At 42.0% G+C, this 23,422-nt stretch overlaps 1 protein-coding gene across 8 annotated transcripts in view; it reads left to right on the top strand.

Annotated features, from left to right (window-relative positions):
- CSNK1G1 (casein kinase 1 gamma 1) overlaps positions 1-23,422 on the top strand; it is a 312,438-nt gene that overhangs the window by 203,057 nt on the left and 85,959 nt on the right. For all 8 annotated transcript variants that reach the window (XM_042851635.2, XM_065558486.1, XM_005280948.4 and 5 more), the window contains one exon: positions 16,082-16,233. In XM_042851635.2, the coding sequence (XP_042707569.1) occupies positions 16,082-16,233 (152 nt within the window). The remainder of the gene's footprint in view (positions 1-16,081; positions 16,234-23,422) is intronic.

Below are 23,422 nucleotides of genomic sequence, written 5' to 3' on the forward strand. Positions count from 1 at the left end.
TAAAGGGTTTTTCAGTCATAATTTGAGATATAAAAAATAAATTTCATAGCCTGTTAAGTCAAGTTTAAAGGAAGCAGCACTTAGGAAAGTTGTTTATAATGTATTCCTTTTAAGAAAACTTGAACTTTCATAAAGCTTTTGCTGTCCTGTTTTTATAGTCAGTATTTCATAGGTTCATGGATTGTAAGGTCAGAAAGGAACATGCTGACCATCTAAATGGGACCACCTGCATAACACAGGCAGTAGATTTCACCCATTGTTGGGCTAAATGCAGAAATTCAACTTCTGGTTGAATTGGAGCTTATATTTTAGAAAGACCATGTAGAGGGTAAAATCCTGGCCAGTCCATGTCCACACTGCAATTAGACACCTGTAGCTGGACCATATCAAATGACTTGAACTCATGGGCTTGAGCTAAGGGGCTATTTAACTGCGGTGTAGATGCTTGGGTGGGAGCCTGGGCTTTAGGACCTTGAGAAGTAGTAGGGTCCCAGAGCTCCATGTCTGCACATCAGTTAAACAGCCCCTTAGTCTGAGCCTCAGGAACCCCAGTCAGCTAGCATGGGCCGGCCTCAGTGTCTGACTTCTGTGGGTATGTTTACACTGCAATGAATGGCAAACTCTTATCGACTTCAATGGAGGCAGAATTTCACCCTGATTTAAAGACTGTAATTAAGACATCCTTCTCCATATAGTGTAATCCAGGGGTAGGCAATCTATGGCATGTGTGCCGAAGGCGGCACGCAAGCTGATTTTCAGTGGCACTCACACTGCCCGGGTCCTGGCCACCAGTCCAGGGGGCTCTGCATTTTAATTTAATTTAATTTTAAATGAAGCTTCTTAAACATTTTTAAAACCTTATTTACTTTACATACAACAATAGTTTAGTTATATATTATAGACTTATAGAAAGAGACCTTCTAAAAAATGTTAAAATGTATTACTGGCACCGAAAACCTTAAATTAGAGTGAATAAATGAAGACTTGGCACATCACTTCTGAAAGGTTGCCGACCCCTGGTGTAATCTGTTCCCATGGCTTAATATGCTCACTTAAAAAAAAGAAAAAACACAAAAAAAACTATTTATCATTTGGAGTTCGTCATCTTGAACTATGACCCAATGTAGGGCTACTTTACATAATTGCTATTTGTCATCTTATGTTTGTGTAGATCCCATAATTTTGAGTTCTTTTCCTTGAAAAATAAACTTTTTGCTCTAAATGAGAACTTCAGGTTGCAAAGTCAAAAGTTTTGTTCACTGCTTTTGGTTTGACATCTCACAATAGGTTTTATTTTGTTTGTATAATACTTATGCGGCTTTTTAGTGCCTGTAGCATATTCCATATGAGTTAAGATAGATAGCTTTTTGCAAGATTTCCACTGACTAATCTGGTACGATATATCCTTGCATCAAAGGCCAGCCCTTTATTTAGGGTCAGATATGTTCTTATCCTTTATGTTTAAAAAACTAAGAATGGCCATACTGGGTCAGACCAAAGGTCCATCTAGCCCAGTACCCTGTCTTCTTGACTGTGGCCAATGCCAGGTGCTTCAGAAGGAATGAACAGAACAGGTAAACATCAAGTGATCCATCCCCTGTCTCCCATTCCCAGCTTCTGGCAAACAGAGGCTAGGGACACCATTCCTACCCATCCTGGCTAATAGCGATTGATGGACCTATCCTCCAGGAACTTATCTAATTCTTTTTGGAACCCTGTTAATCTTGGCCTTCACAACATCCCCTGGCAAAGAGTTCCACAGGTTGACTGTGTGATATGAAGAAATACTTCCCTGTTTGATTTAAACCTGCTGCCTTTTAATTTCATTTGGTGACACACACACACACCCCCAGTTCTTGTGTTATGAGAAGGAATAAATAACACTTCCTTATCTACTTTCTTCACATCAGTCATGATTTTATAGACCTCTGTTGTATCCCCCTTAGTCATAGAACAGGGGTCAGCAACCTTTCAGAAGTGGTGTGCTGAGTCTTCATTTATTCACTCTAATTTAAGGTTTCGCGTGCCAGTAATACATTTTAACGTTTTTAGAAGGTCTCTTTCTACAAGTCTATAATATAGAACTAAACTATTGTTGTATATAAAGCAAATAAGATTTTAAAAATGTTTAAGAAGCTTCATTTAAAATTAAATTAAAATCCAGAGCACCCCGGACCGATGGCCAGGACCTGGGCAGTGTGAGTGCCATTGAAAATCAGCTCGCGAGCCACCTTCGGCACGCATGCCATAGGTTGCCTATCCCTGTCATAGAATCATAGACTATCAGGGTTGGAAGGGACCTCAGGCGGTCATCTAGTCCAACCCCCTGCTCAAAGCAGGACCAGTCCCCAGTCAGATTTTTGCCCCAGTTCCCTAAATCCCCTCGAGGATTGAACTCACAACTCTGGGTTTAGCAGGCCAATGCTTTTCCAAGCTGAAAGTCCCAGTCTTATGAATCGGTCTATATATGAAAACTGTTCCATACCCCTATTCTTTTTTGTTGCCCTTTTCTTTACCTTTTCCAATTCCAATCTTTTTTGAGATGGGATGACTAGGTCTGCACGCAGCATAAAAAATGGTGGTTGCTGAGCACCCACCAGCAGCCCCCCTTTCAACATCTCCCTCTCCCCCCAGTGCCTCCTGCCCGCTGGCACGCCCCACCGATCAACACTTCCTCCTCCCTCCCCACACCTCCTGCCCACCCGTCTGCTGCAATCAGCTGTTTCGTGGCATGCAAGAGTCTGGGGTGGGAAGGGGGAGAAGCAAGGACGCAGCATGCTCAGCGGAGGGGGCGGAACGAGGTGGGAAGAGCCGGAGCATGGTTGGAGCCAGGGGGGTGGGAAGAGGTGGGGCAGGGCAAGGGTGGGGCCTTGAGGGGAAGGGGTGGAGTGGGGGTGGGGCCCAGGTCAGAGCTGGAAGTAGAGCACCCCCCGGCACAATGGAAAGTCAGCGCCTGTGGCACACAGTATTCAAGAAGTGGGCGTACAATGGATTTATATAGAGGCAATATGATATTTTTCTGTCTTATTATCTATCTGTCTTTATCTACCTATCTATATAACTATTTAAGGATTTTTTTTAATCGCATCCTCCACTGTCGTAACTGAGTGCTTAGCTTGGAAGGCTGCATTAGAGAAGTTCTGGATTCAACTAGAAGACTAATGCTGCAATTATTCCTGTTGAAATGGAAGATGGTATTGCTCCCTTACTTGGTGGTGGTAGTTTTTTGGACTACGTGGGTCAGTTTCCCACACAGTGGGAGCAGAAACTGATGACTCAGAACCAAGGTATCTTCTAGTGTGAATTGTTTTTTACAAAATGTACACATTGATTCCTTGAACAGAGATCGGAGACTGCATGCAGGCATCTCCAGTATTGCCAACCACAAATGTTCAAAAATCATGAGTCAGGCTCACTAAAATCAGGAGATTATGAAAAATAGTAGATTTGGTTTTTGTTTTTATTTGCCTTCTGCTTTTTGAGCCTTCAGGGTGCAGTGGGGTCACATTTTGAGGCTATTTCCACAGCCACGAGGGCTAGAAATTTACTTTTTTTTTTTTTTTTAAACGAAGGCTGAAATCATCACGTATCCACATGACTCCAGGAGCTGAAGCTTGAAGGAAAACCATAATTATCATGAGACTCATGACAAAATCATGAGAGTTGGCAACACTGTAACCCACACTTGCAGAAATCTTGATTAAAGCACCACTGCCCTTTTACCAAGAGATGTATCTTGGGCATCTGTCTCTCTTGGGCTTTTCTGGAATCTCAGTTTAAACATACTTGCGTTGTTTATAATAGGATTTAAGGCATAGGCGCCAGCTTCCTCCAGGCCCGAGGGGGTGCTCAACCTCTCGCTCCACCTCAGGTCCCACCCCCAACCCCACCTATTCTCCCAAGTCCTGACCCCTGCCCCACCCCGCCTCTTCCCTACCTCCACCCGCCCAGTTCCAACCCCTTTCCTGAGCATGCCCACTCCTCCCCCTTCCTTCCCGAGCCTCCTGCATGCCATGTAACAGCTGATTGTGGCAGGTGGGATGCGCAGGGAGGGAGGGGGAGGAGTTGATCGGTGGGGCGGCAACTGGGTGGGAGGCATTGGGTGGGGGGAGCGGGGAGCTGGCTGTCCGTGGGTGCTAAGCACCAATTACTTTTTTTCATTGTGGGTACTCCAGGGCTGGAACACCCAGAGTTGTTGCCTATGATCTAAGGCAGTGGTCTCCAACCTTTTTATGCCCAAGATCACTTTTTGAATTTAAGGGCAAGCTAGGCTCTACCCTGCCCCGCCCCACTCACTACATCTCCCCTTCTCTCCATCGCTTGCTCTCCCCCATCCTCACTCACTTTCACCGGGCAGGGGGTTGGGGTTCAGGAGGGGAGTGCAAGCTCTGGGCTGGGGCTGAGGGGTTTTCCGTGCGGAAGGGGCGCTCCGGGCTGAGCCTGGGGCAGGGGGTTGGAGTGCAGGAGGGGGCTCAGGGCTGGGGCAGGGGCTTGGGGTGGAGGAGGGGTTATGGGGTGCTGGCTCCAGGAGGGGGGTTGGGATGCAGGCTCCTGCCAGGCGGCACTTACCTCAGGCGGTTCCCGATCGGTGGCGCAGTGGGGCTAAGGCAGGCTCCCTGCCTGCCTCTGCCCCAGCCCCACGCCACTCCCGGAAGGGGCCAATGCGCCCCTGAAGTCCCTGGAGGGAGGCACGTGGCTCTGCGGGCTGCCCCTCTTTGCAGTTCCCTCTTCCCAGCCAATGGGAGCTGCGGGGGTGGGGTGGTGCTTGCAGGCAGGAGCAGTGTGCGGAGACCCCTCCTTCCTTCCTCCCCCGGGCTTGCGGGGGCATGCCGGCCGCTTCCAGGAGTGGTGTGGGGTTGGGGCTGGCAGGGTGCCTGCCTTAGCAGCAGCCCTGCTGCACTGCCGGAGATTGCAATCGATTGGGAGAATCTCCAGGATTGACCAGTCGATCGCGATCGACCAGTTGGTGACCACTGATTTAAGGTATGGTGTTAGCACATACTAGTTACCATGTGTATTAAAAAGTCTAGCCTTAACAAGGCACATTGTGCTTAACACATGTTAAACTAGTCAAGTTGTATTAGCTAATATGCTAAAATCACGCCTTTAAATCTTCATGTAGGTGACACTACATGTCCCTCCCTCAGAACCTGAGCTTTTCACCTGGGAAACCCTTAACTAAAAGCTAGCCAAGTAGGACCACATGGCCTGAAAAGATGAGTCTGGGTATTGATTTTGTGCAGCTGCTTTGCAATACAAAGGAACCTCAGGAAAGATTTGACTGCCCAGGCAAAGGGTACTTTAGCTCACATAGTCCCTTTACTTACTGTCTGTGCGGTGTTTCATCTTGAGTGTTTAAACAGCAACTTAGCATAACATTACCATTTATTACCACAACAAAAGAATCTCTGAACTTGGAGACATGTACTGTGTGAATAAAGTGTTGGAAGCAGGTAGCATTTACATCATAGAATTTGTCTGGCAGAGTAATTGAACGCCACATATAAAATCCTGAATGATACTGAGATGCTCTTGTATCTGTCACTAAATCATGAGTTCCATATAGATTTCTCCATTGAGAGCCACTCTTTACTTACATTGGTTCAGCTTGTAGGGAAGAACTAAATCATAAGGCCAGAAGGATCAACTAATCAGACCACTTGCGTAGCACAGGCCAGTGAACCTTACCTAGCAATTTCTGCGTTAAACCTATAACTTCTGTTTGAGCTATAGTACATATTTTTTTAAATATATCCAGTCTCTATTTTAAAAACTTTAAGGGATGGAGTATCCACTATGTCCCTAGGTAAATTATTCCAGTGTACACAGAGGTCATGTTACCTCTTTACTTGATATTCCCCAGTTTATATATCCAAGAATCCACATTAAATCCCTTAACTGCAGCATCACACTAGGAGCTCATGTTCAACTGGTAATCTGTCATGACCTCTGAATCCTTTTTCATTGTCATTGCTTTTCAGGATATGGTTCCCCATTTTGTAAGTGTGACGTACACTTTTTCATCCTAGTTGATTTTGCATTTGGCTGTGTTCAAATGAGTCCACCTACCCAAGTGATTCAGCTCAGTCTGTACAACTGACCCGTCCTCAACACTTACTGCTCCCAATCTGCTATATTGAGAAGTTCTACCATATCCCATAAAGGAATTTGTTCAATAAGAAAGAAGCATGTGCAGCATCATGCTTATGATAAGCTCCAAGTGGAGGTAATTCTGAAAGCAGCAATACCTAATAAATAATGATATATCATTTTTTTGTGATTTTAACCACCAGGGCCGGCTCCCTGGTTTTGGCCGCCCCAAGCAGCCAAAAAAAAAAAGTCGCGATCTGCGGCAGCAATTCAGCAGAAGGTCCTTCGCTCCATACGGGAGTGAGGGACCGTCCGCTGAATTGCCACCAAATAGCTGGACCTGCCGCCCCTCTCCGGAGTGGCCGCCTCTCTCCAGAGTGGCCGCCCCAAGCACCTGCTTGCCAAGCTGGTGCCTGGAGCCGGCCCTGTTAACCACATTCTGGGAGGAGAGAAGTGATAATGGTCAATTCTGAGTACCTGAGGTGATGATCTTTCAACTGCAATTTTTGTCCTTTTTGAAGACATCTTATTTCTTAAAGGATTCAACTTTTTGGCTATTTTGAAAGAGATGGGTGAATTCTTGTGCATTTTTTTCTTCCTCTGAGTATTTTGTGTTCATACAATTTTGAATTAAATTTTTGCTGGTTTAATTTATCTGATTAAATGAAATGCATGTTTACACTCCAGCGACTAGCCCCTGTCCCTGTTCTGCCAGATTCTCAGCACAAGGCAATGTTTTACCTTCTCATCCAGAGCTGGCAGTCAAAGAATGAAACTATCATATTTGGCTTCCAAATCAGAGTCTTCTAGCCAGGTTGTAAAAGCCCTCTCTGTCAGTCCATGCCACTGACCATCCAGAATAATGTTTGCCCCCTCAAATTACTGTTACCTGCTTTAGATAATGAACATTTTTGAAAATAAATATTTCAATCTGAGGTACATGACTGGCTCCTAGAAACTTAGCTACATCTGTCCCTGAAAACACACAAACCAGATCAAGTGTATGGTAGCTTCACTGAGTAGCATGAACGCAGATGCAGTGCAAGGAGCCTCACTTATGCCAGTTTTATTCCTGTTGTTTGGATGGTTCTGGAATAAGTCCCAGTTACTGGTTATAGTATAGACATACTTGCTGGGTCTCTTCAGGATGTCTTCATACAGTTCTTTATTTTCTGAGCTATTTATGTTCAGTTATTTTGGGACATCTTTGAATGACCTGTTAATTCCCTCTGACAATGTGGGTGAGATAATATCATTTATTGGACCAACTTCTGTTTTTGAGAGAGACCAGCTTTCTAGCCACACATAGCTCTTCCTTGGGTTCCTCTGGCTTTTGACCGGTTCTGTGTCTCAGCATTGGAACCAGATTTGCAAACTATCAGTATACAATACATGCTGCTCTCCCACTGGGCTAGACTCTGCTTTTAATGCACTGTATAAAAAGAAAGGCTTAATGATCAACATTTGTATAGCAGCTTATGTTTTCTGCCTCAACTAAATCATATCCCTTGTACAATATAATACTACAAGAGAATCAATACAACTAAGTAGTGTTGTCAGACAAAGTTGTATTTAGGTGAACAGTTGGCTTCTTTTTTGGTCTAAGGAAAGCTGGTTGAGGAGCAATATTAAATAGATTCTAAATCTTCATTTCCCCAAATTCTCACTGGAGTTAAAAGTGAGGGGAAAAATTCCAGGGATGAGAGCACTTTGGAGGGGGGATTTTTTTTTTTTTTAAGTAGCAAATGGGATGCACTCCAAAGTCAGAGTATTAATTGGATACAATTGTCATATCTCCCTTTGCACATTACTTCATGAAGAGTGAATTTGAATAATTATTCATGTAAATCATGGTACTTCGCGCTGCTTTAGTGGTGGTGCTCTTATCTTGATAAACAAGAACTCAGCTTCCTGTCCAGGGCACAGGGATTGGAAATGCGATAGAAAACCAGGTTAATGTCTACATGAGGAATGCCTCAAGATGCTCAATGGCAATCTCTCCAACCAGCCTCTGCAGCCTCTGATGGCAGATTGTATAGATATTAACTTTAATAATAGGAGTGCTTGAGGGTGGGGAGAAATGGAGACTAACCATGGAAGCCTACATTCATGCACTGACAAATATTTCTCTTTTGAAAAATTCTTAGACAAGAATGATTTCAGTTGTGCATCTTTGCAGCCTGTTTGCATGTCTAAAATGCAAACACTTTGAAACTGAGGCAATAAATCTGGTGGGATTACTAGTTTGCTTGGCAGGACAGCTGCTAAACGAGCAGAGAATAGAAAGATATTAAGAGAATCCATATGCTGCATAATCCAAATGTCAAGCAATGGTGACTGCCAAGTTACCTATAGCATAAGTAAATTAGGTTTGGTAAAGTGAGTAAAGGATTGCAGGAACCCTTAAAAACAGTGGGAACCCTTCAAAACTTGGCATTTACCAATATTACCATTTAGATGTTTCGGATAATAACCCCTTTTGGTAAGTACAGGACAGACCACAGATGGCAGTTTAAAAAAAATAAATAAATAAAAAGCAAACCATAGGGCAAATGGTCATTTTTTAAAGGCATTCATGATGAATACCAGCACATCCAGTGTATCACTTTGCTAACAACTGGAAGTGTTTGCAGGTTGTGAAGCATGTGTTTGGCCCTGAGTCTTGCCTCTCAACTGTTTAGAGAGAATTAGACCAAAGAAACTTTCCATTGATCTTTTTTGGAAACATCTGACATAATAATAAATAGCATTACACCACACAGAGTCCTCCAAAGATAACTAAGATCAGACTAACTTTAGAAATATAAGTGCTCTTCCATCTAACATGTTGAACTGAGTATGTGTGAGTCTGACATCACAAACTTGAGGCTTTTTGGTCTTCCCACCAATTTGAATCCTGGATCGGGTCTCCCGTGGAAAAGGTTTGCTGGTATAGCTGGACTGCCAAACCTTCCTAATGCAGACATAGGTTATACTGGCAAAAAAGTGCTTTTGCAGGTATAGTTTATACTAGTTTGGTAAGTGAAATAAGCTATACTAGCAAAAGCACTTGTATACCAGTACAGCTGTTCCTACACTAGGGCTTTTGCTGGTATAGAAATGTCACCAAAAATCACTCCCTTAACCAGCATTGGCTGCCAAAAGCCAGGCAGGGGAAACCACCAGGTGTGAGAGGTGTGTTGAGCTAATGTGAAGTTAACACCTTTTGAGACTCTCACCCAGAAAAGTAAAATTAGACAAAAAACCCACGCAGATGTCTAGAGACCTTTACCTGGACCAATAGCCTTAAAGGGTGGAAACAGGGTGTTTTCCCATAGACTTAACAAGTACACCACAAGAGACTGATGTGCGTACATACCTGTCATCAGTACGCACATACATGCTAGCCTATGGGGTAAGGGTACCCTAACATTTCTGTGGGTGAGGAATGCAATTTGGGCATAAGAGGAAGGAGGTCCAGCATTTGCCCTATAAAAGAGGTAATCCACCTCAATAGAGGCGCGCGCTTTCTCTCTCTCTCTGTTCTCCATTTTCTCCGTTCTTACTTTACTCCATCTCCATTTCTCACTATCTCCATTCTCACTTTACTCTATTCTCATTTACTTCCTCCACTCTATCTATCTACGATGACTGCTACTATTTGTACGCTATACTTGTCCTCCTTAAACTTTAAGTTTCAAGGGAACTAGGATAAGCTTGGTTTCCCTAAGTTTTATTCTTAGTTTGATTGTTAGGTTTTGATTTAAGTTTAAGTTAGTTAAGTAAACCCTAGTCAGCTTTGATAGCTCTTTGCATTTTCTAAGCACTGCATCCCTCACTCAAGAATTGAGAAACCTGAACCACAAGTCTGTTCCTGTGTCTCTTACCACCAGGTTATCAAGGAAGGGTGTGAGTATATTAACCAAAGCTTTGTTACACGTAATACTATATTATCATATGTATCTTTTGAATAGCAGTAATGCAATTGTAACTTTGTAACTCTGGGTATTTTACCATTTACTTACTATTATTGATTTTATTAAAAAGTCTTTAAAACTATATCTGTCTCAGTGTGAGCTTCCTGTCATACCCCCGAGGGTCCTTTATAAATTCTGTGGAGCCTGATTCAGGACAAGAACTTTTATCTTCTGATCAAACAAACTAAACCCATACTAATTAATATTAATAATTATTATTAATATAATTAAATTAATACATTAAATTCCCATATTATCCCAATTAATATTATCAGTACACCCTAAATCAGGCTACAGGTGTCTGTTGGTGAAGTCCCTCAGGAAGCAGGCAAGACAGCTGCAGAACAAGGTGGCTCATCTGCATAGCATCCAGGAACATGAGGACTTTGAGAGGATGCACATGGAGACATCTGGGATGGAGGATGCTATCCAACTACAGATGACTACAGCAGCACAAGTGGAGGAAGGAAAACTGGCTGCACTGCAAGGAGGAGACTAGCTGTTGGCCACCTCAGGCAATAGACAGTGCTTCCTCCACCACCCCTCCCAAGTCCCTGTCCATCTAGTTGAAGAACCAGTATACTGCACTGTCAACATGTGGTGAAGAGCAGAACTCAATAACTAAGGAGGAGAAACCATTTGTTCCCAGGCTGGGAGGTTTGCAGCTACTGCATCCAAGAGAAGAAGACAGCGTGCTTGTAGTTGGGGACATCCTTCTGAGGGGAACGGAGGCATCCATCTGCCAACCTGACATGATGTCCCAGGAAATGAACTGTCACCCTAAAGGTCATGTCCAAGACATTATGGAAAGGTTGCTGAGGCTCATCCGCCCCCTGATAACTACCCCATGCTGCTCATCCGTATAGGCACTCATGGTGCTGCCATGTCTGACCCTGAACAGATCAGAGATCTGGGAGTCAGGGTGAAAGGGTCAGGGGAGCAGATTGTGTTGGAGCAGTTTGTAGGGGAGCAGTGGAGGATAAGGACCCAAGCAGGGACACATGCATCGTGGAGATGAATTCATGGCTGTGCATATGGTGTCAATGGGAGGGCTTTGGCTTCCTTGACCGTGGAATGCTGTTCCAGGAAGATGATCTGTTGGAAAGAGTTGGGGGTTCACCTGACCAAAAAGGGGAAGAGCATCTTTGTGCACCAACTCACCAACCTAGTTGAGGAGGGCTTTGAACTGGGTTCAGTAGGGACAGGTAACAAACGCCCAACAGTAAGTATAAAAAAGGTGAACTTAACAGAGGGTTAAATATTGGTGGGGGAGCATGGAAAATTACACTAGGGTCATAGGAGTGACAAGGAAAATCAGTGGGGGAATCCATAGGCGTCGGTTTCCTCCTGGCCTGGAAATGCTCAACCCCCCTGCTCCACTCCAGGACCTGCCCCCACCCCACCCCTTTTCCCAAGTTCCCACCACTGCCCTGCATCTTCCCGCTCCTCCTCTTACTGGCCTGCACTAAAGAGTTTGCAGCCTAAAACAATAGGATAAAGGATGGGGGAGAGAGAGAGAGAAGAGTGGTGAAGTAACTTGCCCAAGATCACGCAAAAAGTCAGGGAATAGCTGGGAACAGAACAAAGGTCTGAATCCTAGTCCAGTAGCCTATCCACTAGACCAGAGGTTCCCAAACGGTGGTACGTGTACCAGTGGTGGTATGTGAGCTTGATGTTCCATCCATTCACTTACCAGCAAGTTAAGAAAGTGGTTCATCATGAGCTAATAAAGTTGCTTTACTAAACTGTGTACTAAAGAATTATTTGTTTTGTGTGGTCATTAAATGATAAGTCATCATTTGGAATAGGAACAGGGTGCACTTTTCACTACACAAATCGTACAGAACAAGAGGAGCTATCCCTTTAGAGTGGACCCACTACCTTGTTGCCTATGTTAGTCGTCCTTATACAAAATTATATGTTGGTCATTGAGTGGGGGCAGGGTTGTCTTTTATTTCCATACTGCAAGTATTCAAGCTGTGTGGGGAAGAAGGGAGGAGCTGGTGTGCCCTCCTCCTTCCCAGCGTTGCCATCTTTCTAGTTGGCAATCAACCTGACCATGCTTCTGCCAACTGTTGTCTGCACCTCTTACCATTGCACTCATGGTTTTCAGAAAAATATTATAAATGAGTGAGTGTACGAGTTCTCTTGTGGTGTGTAAAGTATCATAAGGGCAAAATGAAATGAATTTTGGCCTTGTAAAAATATATTCACATACTTCTGTCTCTTTTAAAAACCCTTTGGTTTCACCAACTGCCCTTTTCATGCTTGCAACCGGGAGGCAAGCTCTATCCCTTCTCGTGAAGGAAATGAGGCAGCATGGGGAATAGAAAAATGGTTTCTGTGTGGGGAAATCCACTTGGTTTTAGTGAAACAAAACCCTGCAGTCAAAGATTCAGTAGGTAGGCCTAAGCATGTTCATTGTTTATACCACATAGTTGTTTCATTAACATGCCAACACTTCAGGTGACATGTATTGCATCCATCCCCCTCAAGGGACCCCTGTTGGCAGAACAGGATAGAAGTAGAGGGTGACTGCTTTAGATTGGATCCATGATCCTTTTCCCTCCCATTCCCCAAAGCATCAAGAGAGAGACAACCTCAACAATGGAGATACAGGGTCACGCTGTGGTTGCCTAACTGTTGCCGTCACTGATGTTCAGGACCGTTTTATTTGCAAGTGGAGATGGATTTTGTAAAGAGCTCCACACAGAGAAGGAGCTTTGGGGAGTTGTGGATGGTGGTATTTAGGAGGATACACACTGAGCCCCCATGTTTAGCGCAGGGGGTTGTTAAAGCTACCTTACTTTCTCTTTTTCTAATCCTTTTGGGCTTAACAATTTCCTCTTGTATCCCTATCTTTGACCTCTTCTTCATCTGGGAACCCACATTTTTCCTAGTTCTGCCTTCCCCCCCGACTCCACCCGTCTCTGGCCTGTGTTATACAGGAGGTCAGACTAGATGGTTCCTTCTGCCTTTGGAATCTGTGGAATCTATTAATCTGTCTTTCGCCTTTTTTGTTGCGTCTACCAATTCCCCTGCCCCCCTTCCAATATCCTTTGCCATTCTTCAAGCTCTTCCTCCTGTTGCTTCAGTTTCCTCCTAGTGCTCATCTTCAGTCACTTGGTTTCTTTTTGTTGCCCATGCTGGTGGATGGGTTTCCCAATATCCAATTCTCAGAGCCTCCAATCTGCCTCCTCTTTGTCCCTCCAGCATTGTTGGTGACCTGCTTCTATGTTATTGGAACCCAGTATGAGATATGGGGCACCTGCTGGGAAGTTAGAAAGAATGAGTGCCAATATGATCTGACAATAAAGCGTACCAGCTAATTCTAGTTGTGTACATTGAGATGACCCAATCCTTACTAATGAGGTGTTACTGGTCTCTGAAATGGGATATTTAAAACCCTGCTGGAGCTGACTTGGCCCAGTACTACTCATGCTCTGCTCTTTGAATTGGTTCTGTAGCGAAGAAAGCGAACACTATTGAGCTGGACTTCTCTTTTCTAAAAGAGATGGTACATTCTTTTTATTGTCTTACCTCAATTGTTTGGATCTAATCCAAAGATCCATTAAGTGTTTCAGTCCACAAAGGTCATCCTCTCAACACGGTAAGTGTTTGTGTAGCTGAACATAGAACATAAAAATTCTGGTGGCTAGACATGCAGTTTCTGTAAGTACTTTAAGTACATCATAATTTGTTCTGGTGACTGGCAGACTACAGTATAAATCCCCAAAATTAATGAATTAACATAAGTGAACACACACGATTTTAAAAAACAGAGAATAATCTTTGACAAACAGTACCCTGTGTGAACAAAGCTTTAGTTATACTGGACGAGCTTTAGATATACTTCATAGTAGGCTAGTAACAGTTCAGTAGGATTGTTTTAGTAATAAGAAATCTCTGTACAACATTCATTGCATTTTTAAGAACTGGGAAGTGCTATTGTTTATGTTGTGAATCATGCATTGTGTGGATTAGCTGGATTTTCCAAAGGTACAGTAGAGGCAAAAGTTACTGTAGTTGTGAGTTTGCTCTAATTTTACATGTCCTCCTTCACACCACCTTTCCTTGTGTGGAAGAGAATAGTTTGTGATCAAGTAACTAAAAATGGTATAATATACAAGTATGCAGAATTAAGGTGTATGGGCTACCTTAATTCTGGCACTTCCTAAATTTTGAGTAAATGATTCTTGCAACTTAACTTCCAATATAGTCTTTTTGCCTGGAACAGAATATGTTATATATACATATTTAATCCTTTAAACATCATGTAATATACTGTTCTGGGATTCTTTGGCTTCACTGATGTCTGAGAACAAATTGTTTAAACAAACATCTAATTCTTGTCTATGTGCGTAATTAATGTTATCTGAGCAGCCGGTAATCTATCTTTTGTATGTTAAAAATGGACAAGTCAATTTGGCATTGGGCTCAACTCTTTGAGGTTGTTTCAAAATAAGTATCCCCACTCCCCGTTACCATTTGAAACTGTTTATGAAGCAAAGGCTGAAAGCATATTCTACAATAAAATACAATGCTTCCGCTGCATTGTCTCAGACAGATGCAAGGAGGCTGAGTTCCTGTACTAGAAGAAACCTTGGAGTGCTAGCTGTTGGCCAAAATCACATAGCATTGAATCAACTCTATATACCGATCAATTAGAATTCTTTCACAGGGCAGCAAATTCAAGAAGTGCAACTCTGCTTTGACAATGAGGAGTCCTTGTGGCACCTTGGAGACTAACAAATTTATTTGGGCATAAGCTTTCGTGGGCTAGAACCCACTTAATCAGATGCATGGAGTGGAAAATACCATAGAAGGGGTGTGTGTGTGTGTGTGTGTGTGTATATATATATATATATATAGTACATGAAAAGCTGGGAGTTGCCTTACCAAGTGGGGGGTCAGTCTAACGAGACAATTCATTTAACAGTAGAATTCCAAGGGAGGAAAAATCCCTTTTGTAGTGGTAATGAGGGTGGCCCATTTCAAACGGTTGACAAGAAGGTGTGAGTAACAGTAGGGGGAAATTAGTATGGTAAAATTAGGTTTTGTAATGACGGCTGCCACTCTGAAACTCTGCTTTGGTTTGTTCAGTGAGTGTTCAAAACAAACCAGTGCAACAGGAATCTGCAAGATCAGCCTTGTGTTGACTGAGCCATTGTTTCCCCCTTTCTGGTGCCCTTTGGAAAAGGATTTGCATTTATCATCCAATGTTGTCATCAGAGATGAATATACATTTTGTTTTATTGGCATGTTAAAAATGTATTCCTGTGCCTTTTTGTGAAGGAGTGTTGGCGGAGAGAATTGACTACAGTTAGCATCCACTTACCAAGGATTTTGTGTATGATTTAGCAAAATAATTTTACAGATAAGCTTAACTGATTTAATAAATTTTTTATTTCACTGAGTGAAATAAGATATAAAGATTAAAAATCTTTGCATTTTTAAAGGAGAGATTACTTATATAGTGCTTGTATGTGTTTAATTATAACTGTTTTATTAAAATGTATGTATATTAACATAAAACAGATTATGTAAAGCTATGCTGAAAACAACATACATTGGTTTACAAAGGAGCCCTTTCTTGACCATATTTTTTTTTAAAGTAAAAAGGTTTTACCTCTTTCCAGCTGCTTGAACTAGTCACAACATAGACTTGTTTGGGGTTCGTGGCCCGCAAATGTTTAGTTGTAAAGCAGGGAACTTCTTACAAATATCTTCTATGACCCAAACTTTTGCAGTGCTAGAATTAGATATTTCATATGCTTATAGTATTTGTTGCCCTAAAATCCATATGCTTTACAAAGGCTTACTTTGAGAAGAACATATACTGGTGTGCACTTCTTTCCATCCATATCAATAAATACATGTGGAAACTTTTTTCTGCTTGCTGTGCAAGATCTGTAATGGGGACTATGAGTTAAGCAATAAAAATAAAGCTTGGGGACAACAAAGGGTCTGACTTGATAGGAGTAATACTAGTGCAGTCCTGCTCACTTGTTTAATTTTTCCCCCTGTTCTTACAGCTGAAGGCCTCCCCCAGGTGTATTACTTTGGGCCATGTGGAAAGTACAATGCCATGGTACTTGAACTACTTGGTCCTAGCTTGGAAGATTTGTTTGACCTCTGTGATAGAACGTTCACTTTGAAGACGGTATTAATGATAGCCATCCAGCTGGTGAGTAGTGACATTGCTGGCAGGGCCTCTGCCACCTTTTTTGAACTATTGCAATTTGTGTTATAACCAAATATCTTAACTATTGATGGGTAAAATTAATAGCCATTGGCCTGTCAGCCCTTGCTGTAATACTCTCTTGAAGGATTTATTATTCAGACATAACAGTCTGAATGGGGTACAGACTCTCTAGATATGGGAGAAAACTACTACTTCCTCCAAATGTGAATAACATTCTTATTTGGGAGGGAGGGATGGTTAGTTCTCTGCTCTCCGCACTCTGTACTAAGCTCTGATTAGTCTTTAATCACTTTCTGGATCATTAATATGAACGGATATTGCCACTCCTTAAGTACAATTGGTCAGAGGGTCATTGAATACCTAGTCCTCAGCTGAGCAGATTGTGTCGTTGCTGTCCCGAGCATCAAGAGTAAATCAGAATGGGGAATTCTGTAAGGTTCCAGGATGTATTTGAAGGAAATATTCCTCTAGCAAGAAAAAGTCAAGCTGTAACTATCCTATTAAACCACTTAATGACTTGTTAGCTGTGGAGTAGGTTCATATTAACACTGAATTACTCCATGCATTTAACTGTAACTATGGTGCCTTGAAACATTATAGCATAACATGAAACAAATGCAGGGAAACATACACTGTATTAAAATAACACTAGTCCTCACTAAGTGATGTAAATGGTGGAGTTCAGAATCCAAGCAGTTGGTAACTCACAACCACAACACCTCCCTGGTGATCAGTGTGTGTGTACTTCAATACCTGGGCATGACAAAGTGAGACTGTTTCAGTGACAGGTTTTAATTTTGATTTCCTTGTTTATATTATGCTTTACAGTGAATCTGAATTAAAACACTATTTTAATTCTTATCCAGACCCAGCCATTGACTTGCTGTATGGGAACATCGCTTTGCTGTTTGTGACTGTTTTCCTTCCCACCCCGTGTCTTGTCTATTTAGATTGTAAGCTCTTCAGGGTAGGGGGGACTGTTTCCTTCTATGTGTTTGTACAGTGCCTCAGACAATGGGGCCCAGATCTCAGTTGGGCCCTCTTGATGCTACTGTAATAACAATACGTAAAAATAATAATGTAGCTGTTCTCTATATTGTGTCTGAGAAGTTCACTGTCAGTTCAGATGTTTAAATTAACTATCCGAGGGAGTGGAGGAATGAAAGATCACTTGGGCCCAGTGCACTACCATAGTAAATATAATCATGGTTGAACTTATCAGATCCATTCTTGTTTGTATAGCACAAATAGGTTACAGCTGTGAAAGAGAACCTAGCAGTTTTAGCCTAGCAGTTTGGCCATAGCACCATCTACATTACAAATGATAGCACCATTTTCTTTAGGAGAGTCTGGTCCCTTTTCTCCTGAGCTATGTTTCCTTTTCCAATTTCACCCGCTGTTCTCAGCAGTTTGATCTGCAGGGTTGGCCTGAGAGTCCAAGATCAGCCCAGATGGTTCCTGTAATGGCCCTCCTTACCCTGCACTCTCATCTAGGATCAGCAGGACTAATCACTGTGACCGACACATCTCAGGCTCTTCGGTGCATGTGCAGCAAGTTACAAACTGGCAGAAAGCTGCCGCATCTTGTTTTTCATGCCAAGTGGTCAACTTCCTATGACATATTTAAAAATAAATCTGTTCTGTGAATAAATATGAAGAGCTAAGTACATGGCTAAGAAACAGCTAGGGGGTAGAATGGGGGGGCTTAGATTTATAGATTTGTGAAGGGAGTAAACAACCAAAAGGGAGAGGAATCCGTTATTCAAGGAATGTAATTAGGAGTAATGGTAGAAATTACAAAGTAAGTGTTAAGCTCTACATCAGGAAAATCTTCCTGGCAATGAGACCTATTAAATTGTGGTATAGTTTCTCTAGGGAAGAGATGAAACCCTCTTGTTTAGAACATTTAAAATTAGACTACAGGATAGGATATAATCCTGCCTTGGCAGGAAGATGAACTAGGTGGGTCTTAATGTCTTTGCCATCTCCAATTTACACTCAAATACAATTAGATGGAATCTTAATGGCTTTTTTTCTTACTATAATACACCTGTATTTCACATACGTCTTTACCTCGATATAACGCTGTCCTTGGGAGCCAAAAAATCTTACCGCGTTATAGCGAACTTGCTTTGATCCGCCGGAGTGCGCAGCCCCCCCCCCCCCGAGCACTGCTTTACCGCGTTATATCAGAATTCGTGTTATATCGGGTCGCGTTATATCAGGGTAGAGGTGTACCTTAAAGGTAGTGTAATAAATGTGTGTGTCGAAGCAGTTTTCTCTCTTTCTTCCGTATTGAGAATTTTATGGGTATATTAATCCTGAATAACTCATTCATCTTTGATGCTTTATATTGTCCCCTTAATAATATCAAGCTGACGTAACTTTCTCCTGGCCACAGCTGCAACAGAATCCCAAGATAATTTATTTCAAGGAAACAACATTCCTGAAGTGAGACAAAGTTTTAAAGTTTAAAATGGCTTCTTAAGAATTGCCAGTCCCAAAATTCACAAACCATGAGTCAGACCCCAACAGATTACGATTATTTAAAATGATCAGATCATGCTTTTTGTCTGTATTCTGATTTTTGAACTCCCCTGCCCACCCCCAAGGTATGTGACTACAGCATTGTCAAACTATCAAATTAATCATGAGTAATGTGATTTTAGTCTTTGTTGTAAACATTCTTGCTAGAGAAGCCAACCAAGATCAGGTCCCCATTGTGTTGAGTACTGGACAAAGAGGAGACAGTCCCTGCCTTAGAGATTACAATCTAATGCAAATCATAGTGGTGAGATTGTGATACAGAAACGTGATGTGTATCCACTGAACCCATTTCATATAGGGGTCACCAAACATCCAACACATAGGAATGGCTTTTAATGCCTGTTGAGCTGATCTGGATTCAAATAGAGGAGCTACAAATCAGACTCTGTACTTCATTAGCAATGCCCTGAGGCATATCATCCCCCATAAACACTAATTATACACCTTTGAGAATGGGGATTACTTTCTAGAAGGTAAAGCTTACTAAATCAAACCGTGATCTTTTGGCGCTTACACAGGCATGGTCTTCCATTCTCTGGACACAAGAGCAAAATCTCCCACATGTTGCTGTCACTCTCACTAGAGTAAAGTGCCCCATCCGGTTCTTAAAGGGACAGCTCCTATTAACCAAAATACAAATGCTAAACATACAATAAAAAAAGATTTAACACAACTTCCAAATTCACTTCTAAATACAATGCTTTGTGATCTAAAATGATTCCAACAATTACTCCTGGATGCTAGCACTAATGCTTACACATACATACTTTTTTTTTTTTTTTTGCGTCCAGAAGTCATCAGCACATGGAATTCAGAACCTTCATATCTTCACAGGTCTCTTCTGCTTCAGCTATAAATACATGGGTATAGCTATACTAGATTAGATCCAAGGTCCATATAGTCCAGTATCCTGGAACATATAGAAGTAACAGGTGTGGGGAAACATGCTGTTTTCTCTGTATGGACCAGCCCATACAGGGGGAGACAACACACACTTGGCTGGAGGGTTACACAACTATTAGTGAGGTGGTAGTGGAATGCTGGACATCCTATAAAGGACAACTACTGTGTTAATTAAAAACCCTGTGATTTGGAAAATCTGCATTGGCTTATGTGGACTAGATAATTTTGCTGCAATAACTGTCTCCTGGCATGGTGTAGAAGTGGAGAGTGGATGATAGCTGAACATGGAGCCTTTCAGTTTATAGAACTAAAGAATTGGAAATAGAAAAAGCAGTAGAATTTCTTTTATATCTTCCCTCCCTCGCACTTCATGGGCTCTGGATGTAAAGGAGATAGATCAGTGTTTTACAATGCTCCTAGAATGCATTAATTCAGTGACTATATAATCTAAAATATGTTTGATCTTTCCAAACTCCCACTTTGTCCCCACCTACTCATCTTGCTGTGAAAGTACTTTTTAAAAAATAAATTCAACAAGGTAGTGCTGGTTTTAATTTGAGCATTTTTTAAAAAAAAATTTTTTAAGTTGACCATCCTGTTAGCCAAATGGGCTCGTTTCCCCCTGGAGCTACCCAATTACCCCAAGGAGGCACGGGAGTCTAGAAGACGGCTTTCAGTTTTTATTAACCAGTCAGCTGAGTGGGTGCTCTCCTCGGCTAATGCCAGAGAGAGAGCCCCTTACAAGCGCAGAGCAAACCTTTTTATACCTAGTAACAAGACCATCCCAATAAATGACCTATCCTGGTAGTAAAGACAAAATCAAGCAAAGTACTCATACTGCATTTTAAATCTTACTTTGTATGGAGGGTTAGCCAGCCCTCCAGCCCCTTTTAAAGGGACACTTTTCCAGGTTGAATTTATTACAAACATACCTTTTGATCTTCAAACCTACCAGTGTGTGAGACAAACAATTGAGATGTGACACAAATGGCTGAAATGTGGAACATCTGTTGTTATGTGTCATGCCATAATTATTTTATAATGGTTGTTAACTATAAAACCTGATTTAAAAGATTTTTTTCTGTGTGTGTATTAAATTACTTTTTGAAAGAAAACTGAAAAAAGTTTCAGCATGTAGAAATTGATTCTTTGCATGGCGTCTGCATATTGCCATTTATGAGGTCAAGGTACTCATGCTGGGAGCTCCTAGAATCGTCTGGAAAACAGTGTCTTTTGGGTCCACTTGCCTATCCTTCCACCTTTTATCCTGGATGGCTCGGAGAATATAAAACAAGGAGTGGCACAACCACCCTTTAGTTCCTTCTAACTTCTGAAGGTCCAGTGAGTTTAGATTGCACACGCTATCCTCAGTGCTTTCCTGATTAGTTGTTCTTATTTCTATTTCTTCTCTTTTGGGGCAAATTTTGTTTATAGCTTATTAATTTTTTTAGTCACATTTTTCTTCTAAAAGTAAAGAGGAGGAGATGCCCGACTGGCACAGGCTTTGTCTGCACTTAGGAGTGGGAGGGCTGCCTCAAGCCCCCCTTACTGATGGAGGAGGCTCTCTGGGCCTGGTCAACTAAGTCTGGCAGTCTGTAAATAGAGATTGGTGTAGGGATCTGGTCACAGTCAAGATCCCCTGGTCTGTTCAAGGTGACCGAGGAGACTTAGTTATGTGCCTAAACCATCTCTCTGGACATTGGATCTGGATCTTCAGAACTCAGATCCTTCAGCCAAGTGTTGACCTGAGGCTGCAGAACCTGGATATAGATCCTGCAGCAGAGCATGGATGCCGGGGTCACAAGATCCAGATACCATAGCTAAGTTGGATCCATAGTTGACACATTTTGGATCTGGATCCAGAGGCAGAAACCAAGCTTGCAGCTGGATCTAGCAGTCAGACATGGATCCAGTGTTAGCATTTGGATCCAAATTTGACAGCCATACAGGAAAAACTACTAACCACAGTTGCTAAGAAGGGATCACATTGGCTGGGATCAAGCCAGCATGAGGATCAACTGTCACTAGTCTAGTGGTTCTATACTGGATCTACTCAGGTCGATAAAGTCCAGTACTGCAGTTCCAACACCATGATCTTTGCGAACTGCTTTCCTTATTGATTCTGTGTACATCATAGTGGTATGAGCAAGCAGATCCATTCTGGAGATCTTCACAACGCTGGAAGGGGAAATTTCACACATTACAGGCTTTTATAACATATTTTGAAGGACAGATTAAATTCAGAGGTAATTGGAAAAGCAGATGTAATGCATATGCATTCACCAAAGGTAGATCATGCCAGACTAACATGATATTCTTCTTTAAGAAGATAAGTGATATTTTTTTAGGCAAGGGAAATGCAACAGATCTAATATAGCAGGACTTCAGTTAAGCATTTGACACTCTAAAATTAGAGAAGATGGGGATTAGTCAAGAATTGTAAGGTGGGTAAGGATTTGGTTAAAGGGGAAAAAGCAACCAGTTGCTCTGAAAGGTGAGCACTGAGACTGAAGGGAGGTTACTAGTGAAGTGCCTCAAGGATCAATCTAGGGACAGATCTTATTTAATATTTCTATTACTAATCTTGGCACCAAAAATAGGAGTATGTTAATGAAACTTATTCATGTTACAAAGTAGGGAGACATTGTCAATACAGAGAAACATGAGAATATTATATAGGAAGAACTGGATGACCTTGAAGACTGGAGTAACAGAAATGGGATGGAATTTAAAATGCAAGATCATGCACTGAAGGTCAAATAAGAATTTGTGCCATATACTAGGGTATCATCAGTTGGAAGCGACTCAGGAGGTGAGAGACTGAGGTGTGTTGGTTAATCACAAGATGACTGGGCTATGAAAAAGACATCCTAGGATTGCATTTGCATCAGGTGAGGCATTTCCAGTAAAGATAGAGAAATACTTCAACTATTTCCATATTGACTGGATATGTCACCTCAGGACAGGGTGCAGAAAAGTTTCTAGACACTATAAATTACTGCTTCTTGGAGTAGCTGGTCCTGGTACCCACAAGGGGAGAGGCAATTCTTGATTTAGTCATAAGTGGAGCGCAGGATCTGATCCAAGAGGTGAATATAGCTGAACCACTCAGTAACAGTGACCATAATGTAATAAAATTTAACATCCTTTTTGGGGGGGAGATACCAAAGAAGCCAACCATAGTAGCATTTAACTATAGAAAGGGAAACTACACAAAAATGAGGAAGCTAGTTAAACGTAAATTAAAAGGTACAGTCACAAAAGTGGCATGCTTGGAAGCTGCATGGAAACTTTTTAAAAACACCATAATAGAGGCTCAAATCAAATGTATACCCCAAATTAAAAAACATAGTAAGAGGACCAAAAAAGTGACACCATGGCTAAACAACAAGGTAAAAGGAGCAGTTTGAGGCAAAAAGGTGTTCTGTAAAAATTGAAAGTCAGATCCTACTGAGGAAAGTAGAAAGGAGCATAAGCGCTGGCAAATCAAGTATAAAACTATAATTCTTCATCATCATATTCCTATTACATTTAGGGCAGTGATGAAGCTCCTCCACTCCTGTCTGTTTCTGGCAAGTCTTTCAATGGTTCCCCAGCTGTGCCCAAGGTTTTTCAGGTCGGCTTCCACAGCTCTTTGCCATGTTGTTTTTGGGCGGCCTCATTTTCGCTTGCCTTCAGGTGTTCTCTTATTGCTACTCTGGTGATTGAATCATTTTCCATC

The sequence above is a fragment of the Chrysemys picta genome, chromosome 10 (assembly GCF_011386835.1).
Source record: "Chrysemys picta bellii isolate R12L10 chromosome 10, ASM1138683v2, whole genome shotgun sequence".
Classification (NCBI taxonomy): domain Eukaryota; kingdom Metazoa; phylum Chordata; order Testudines; family Emydidae; genus Chrysemys; species Chrysemys picta.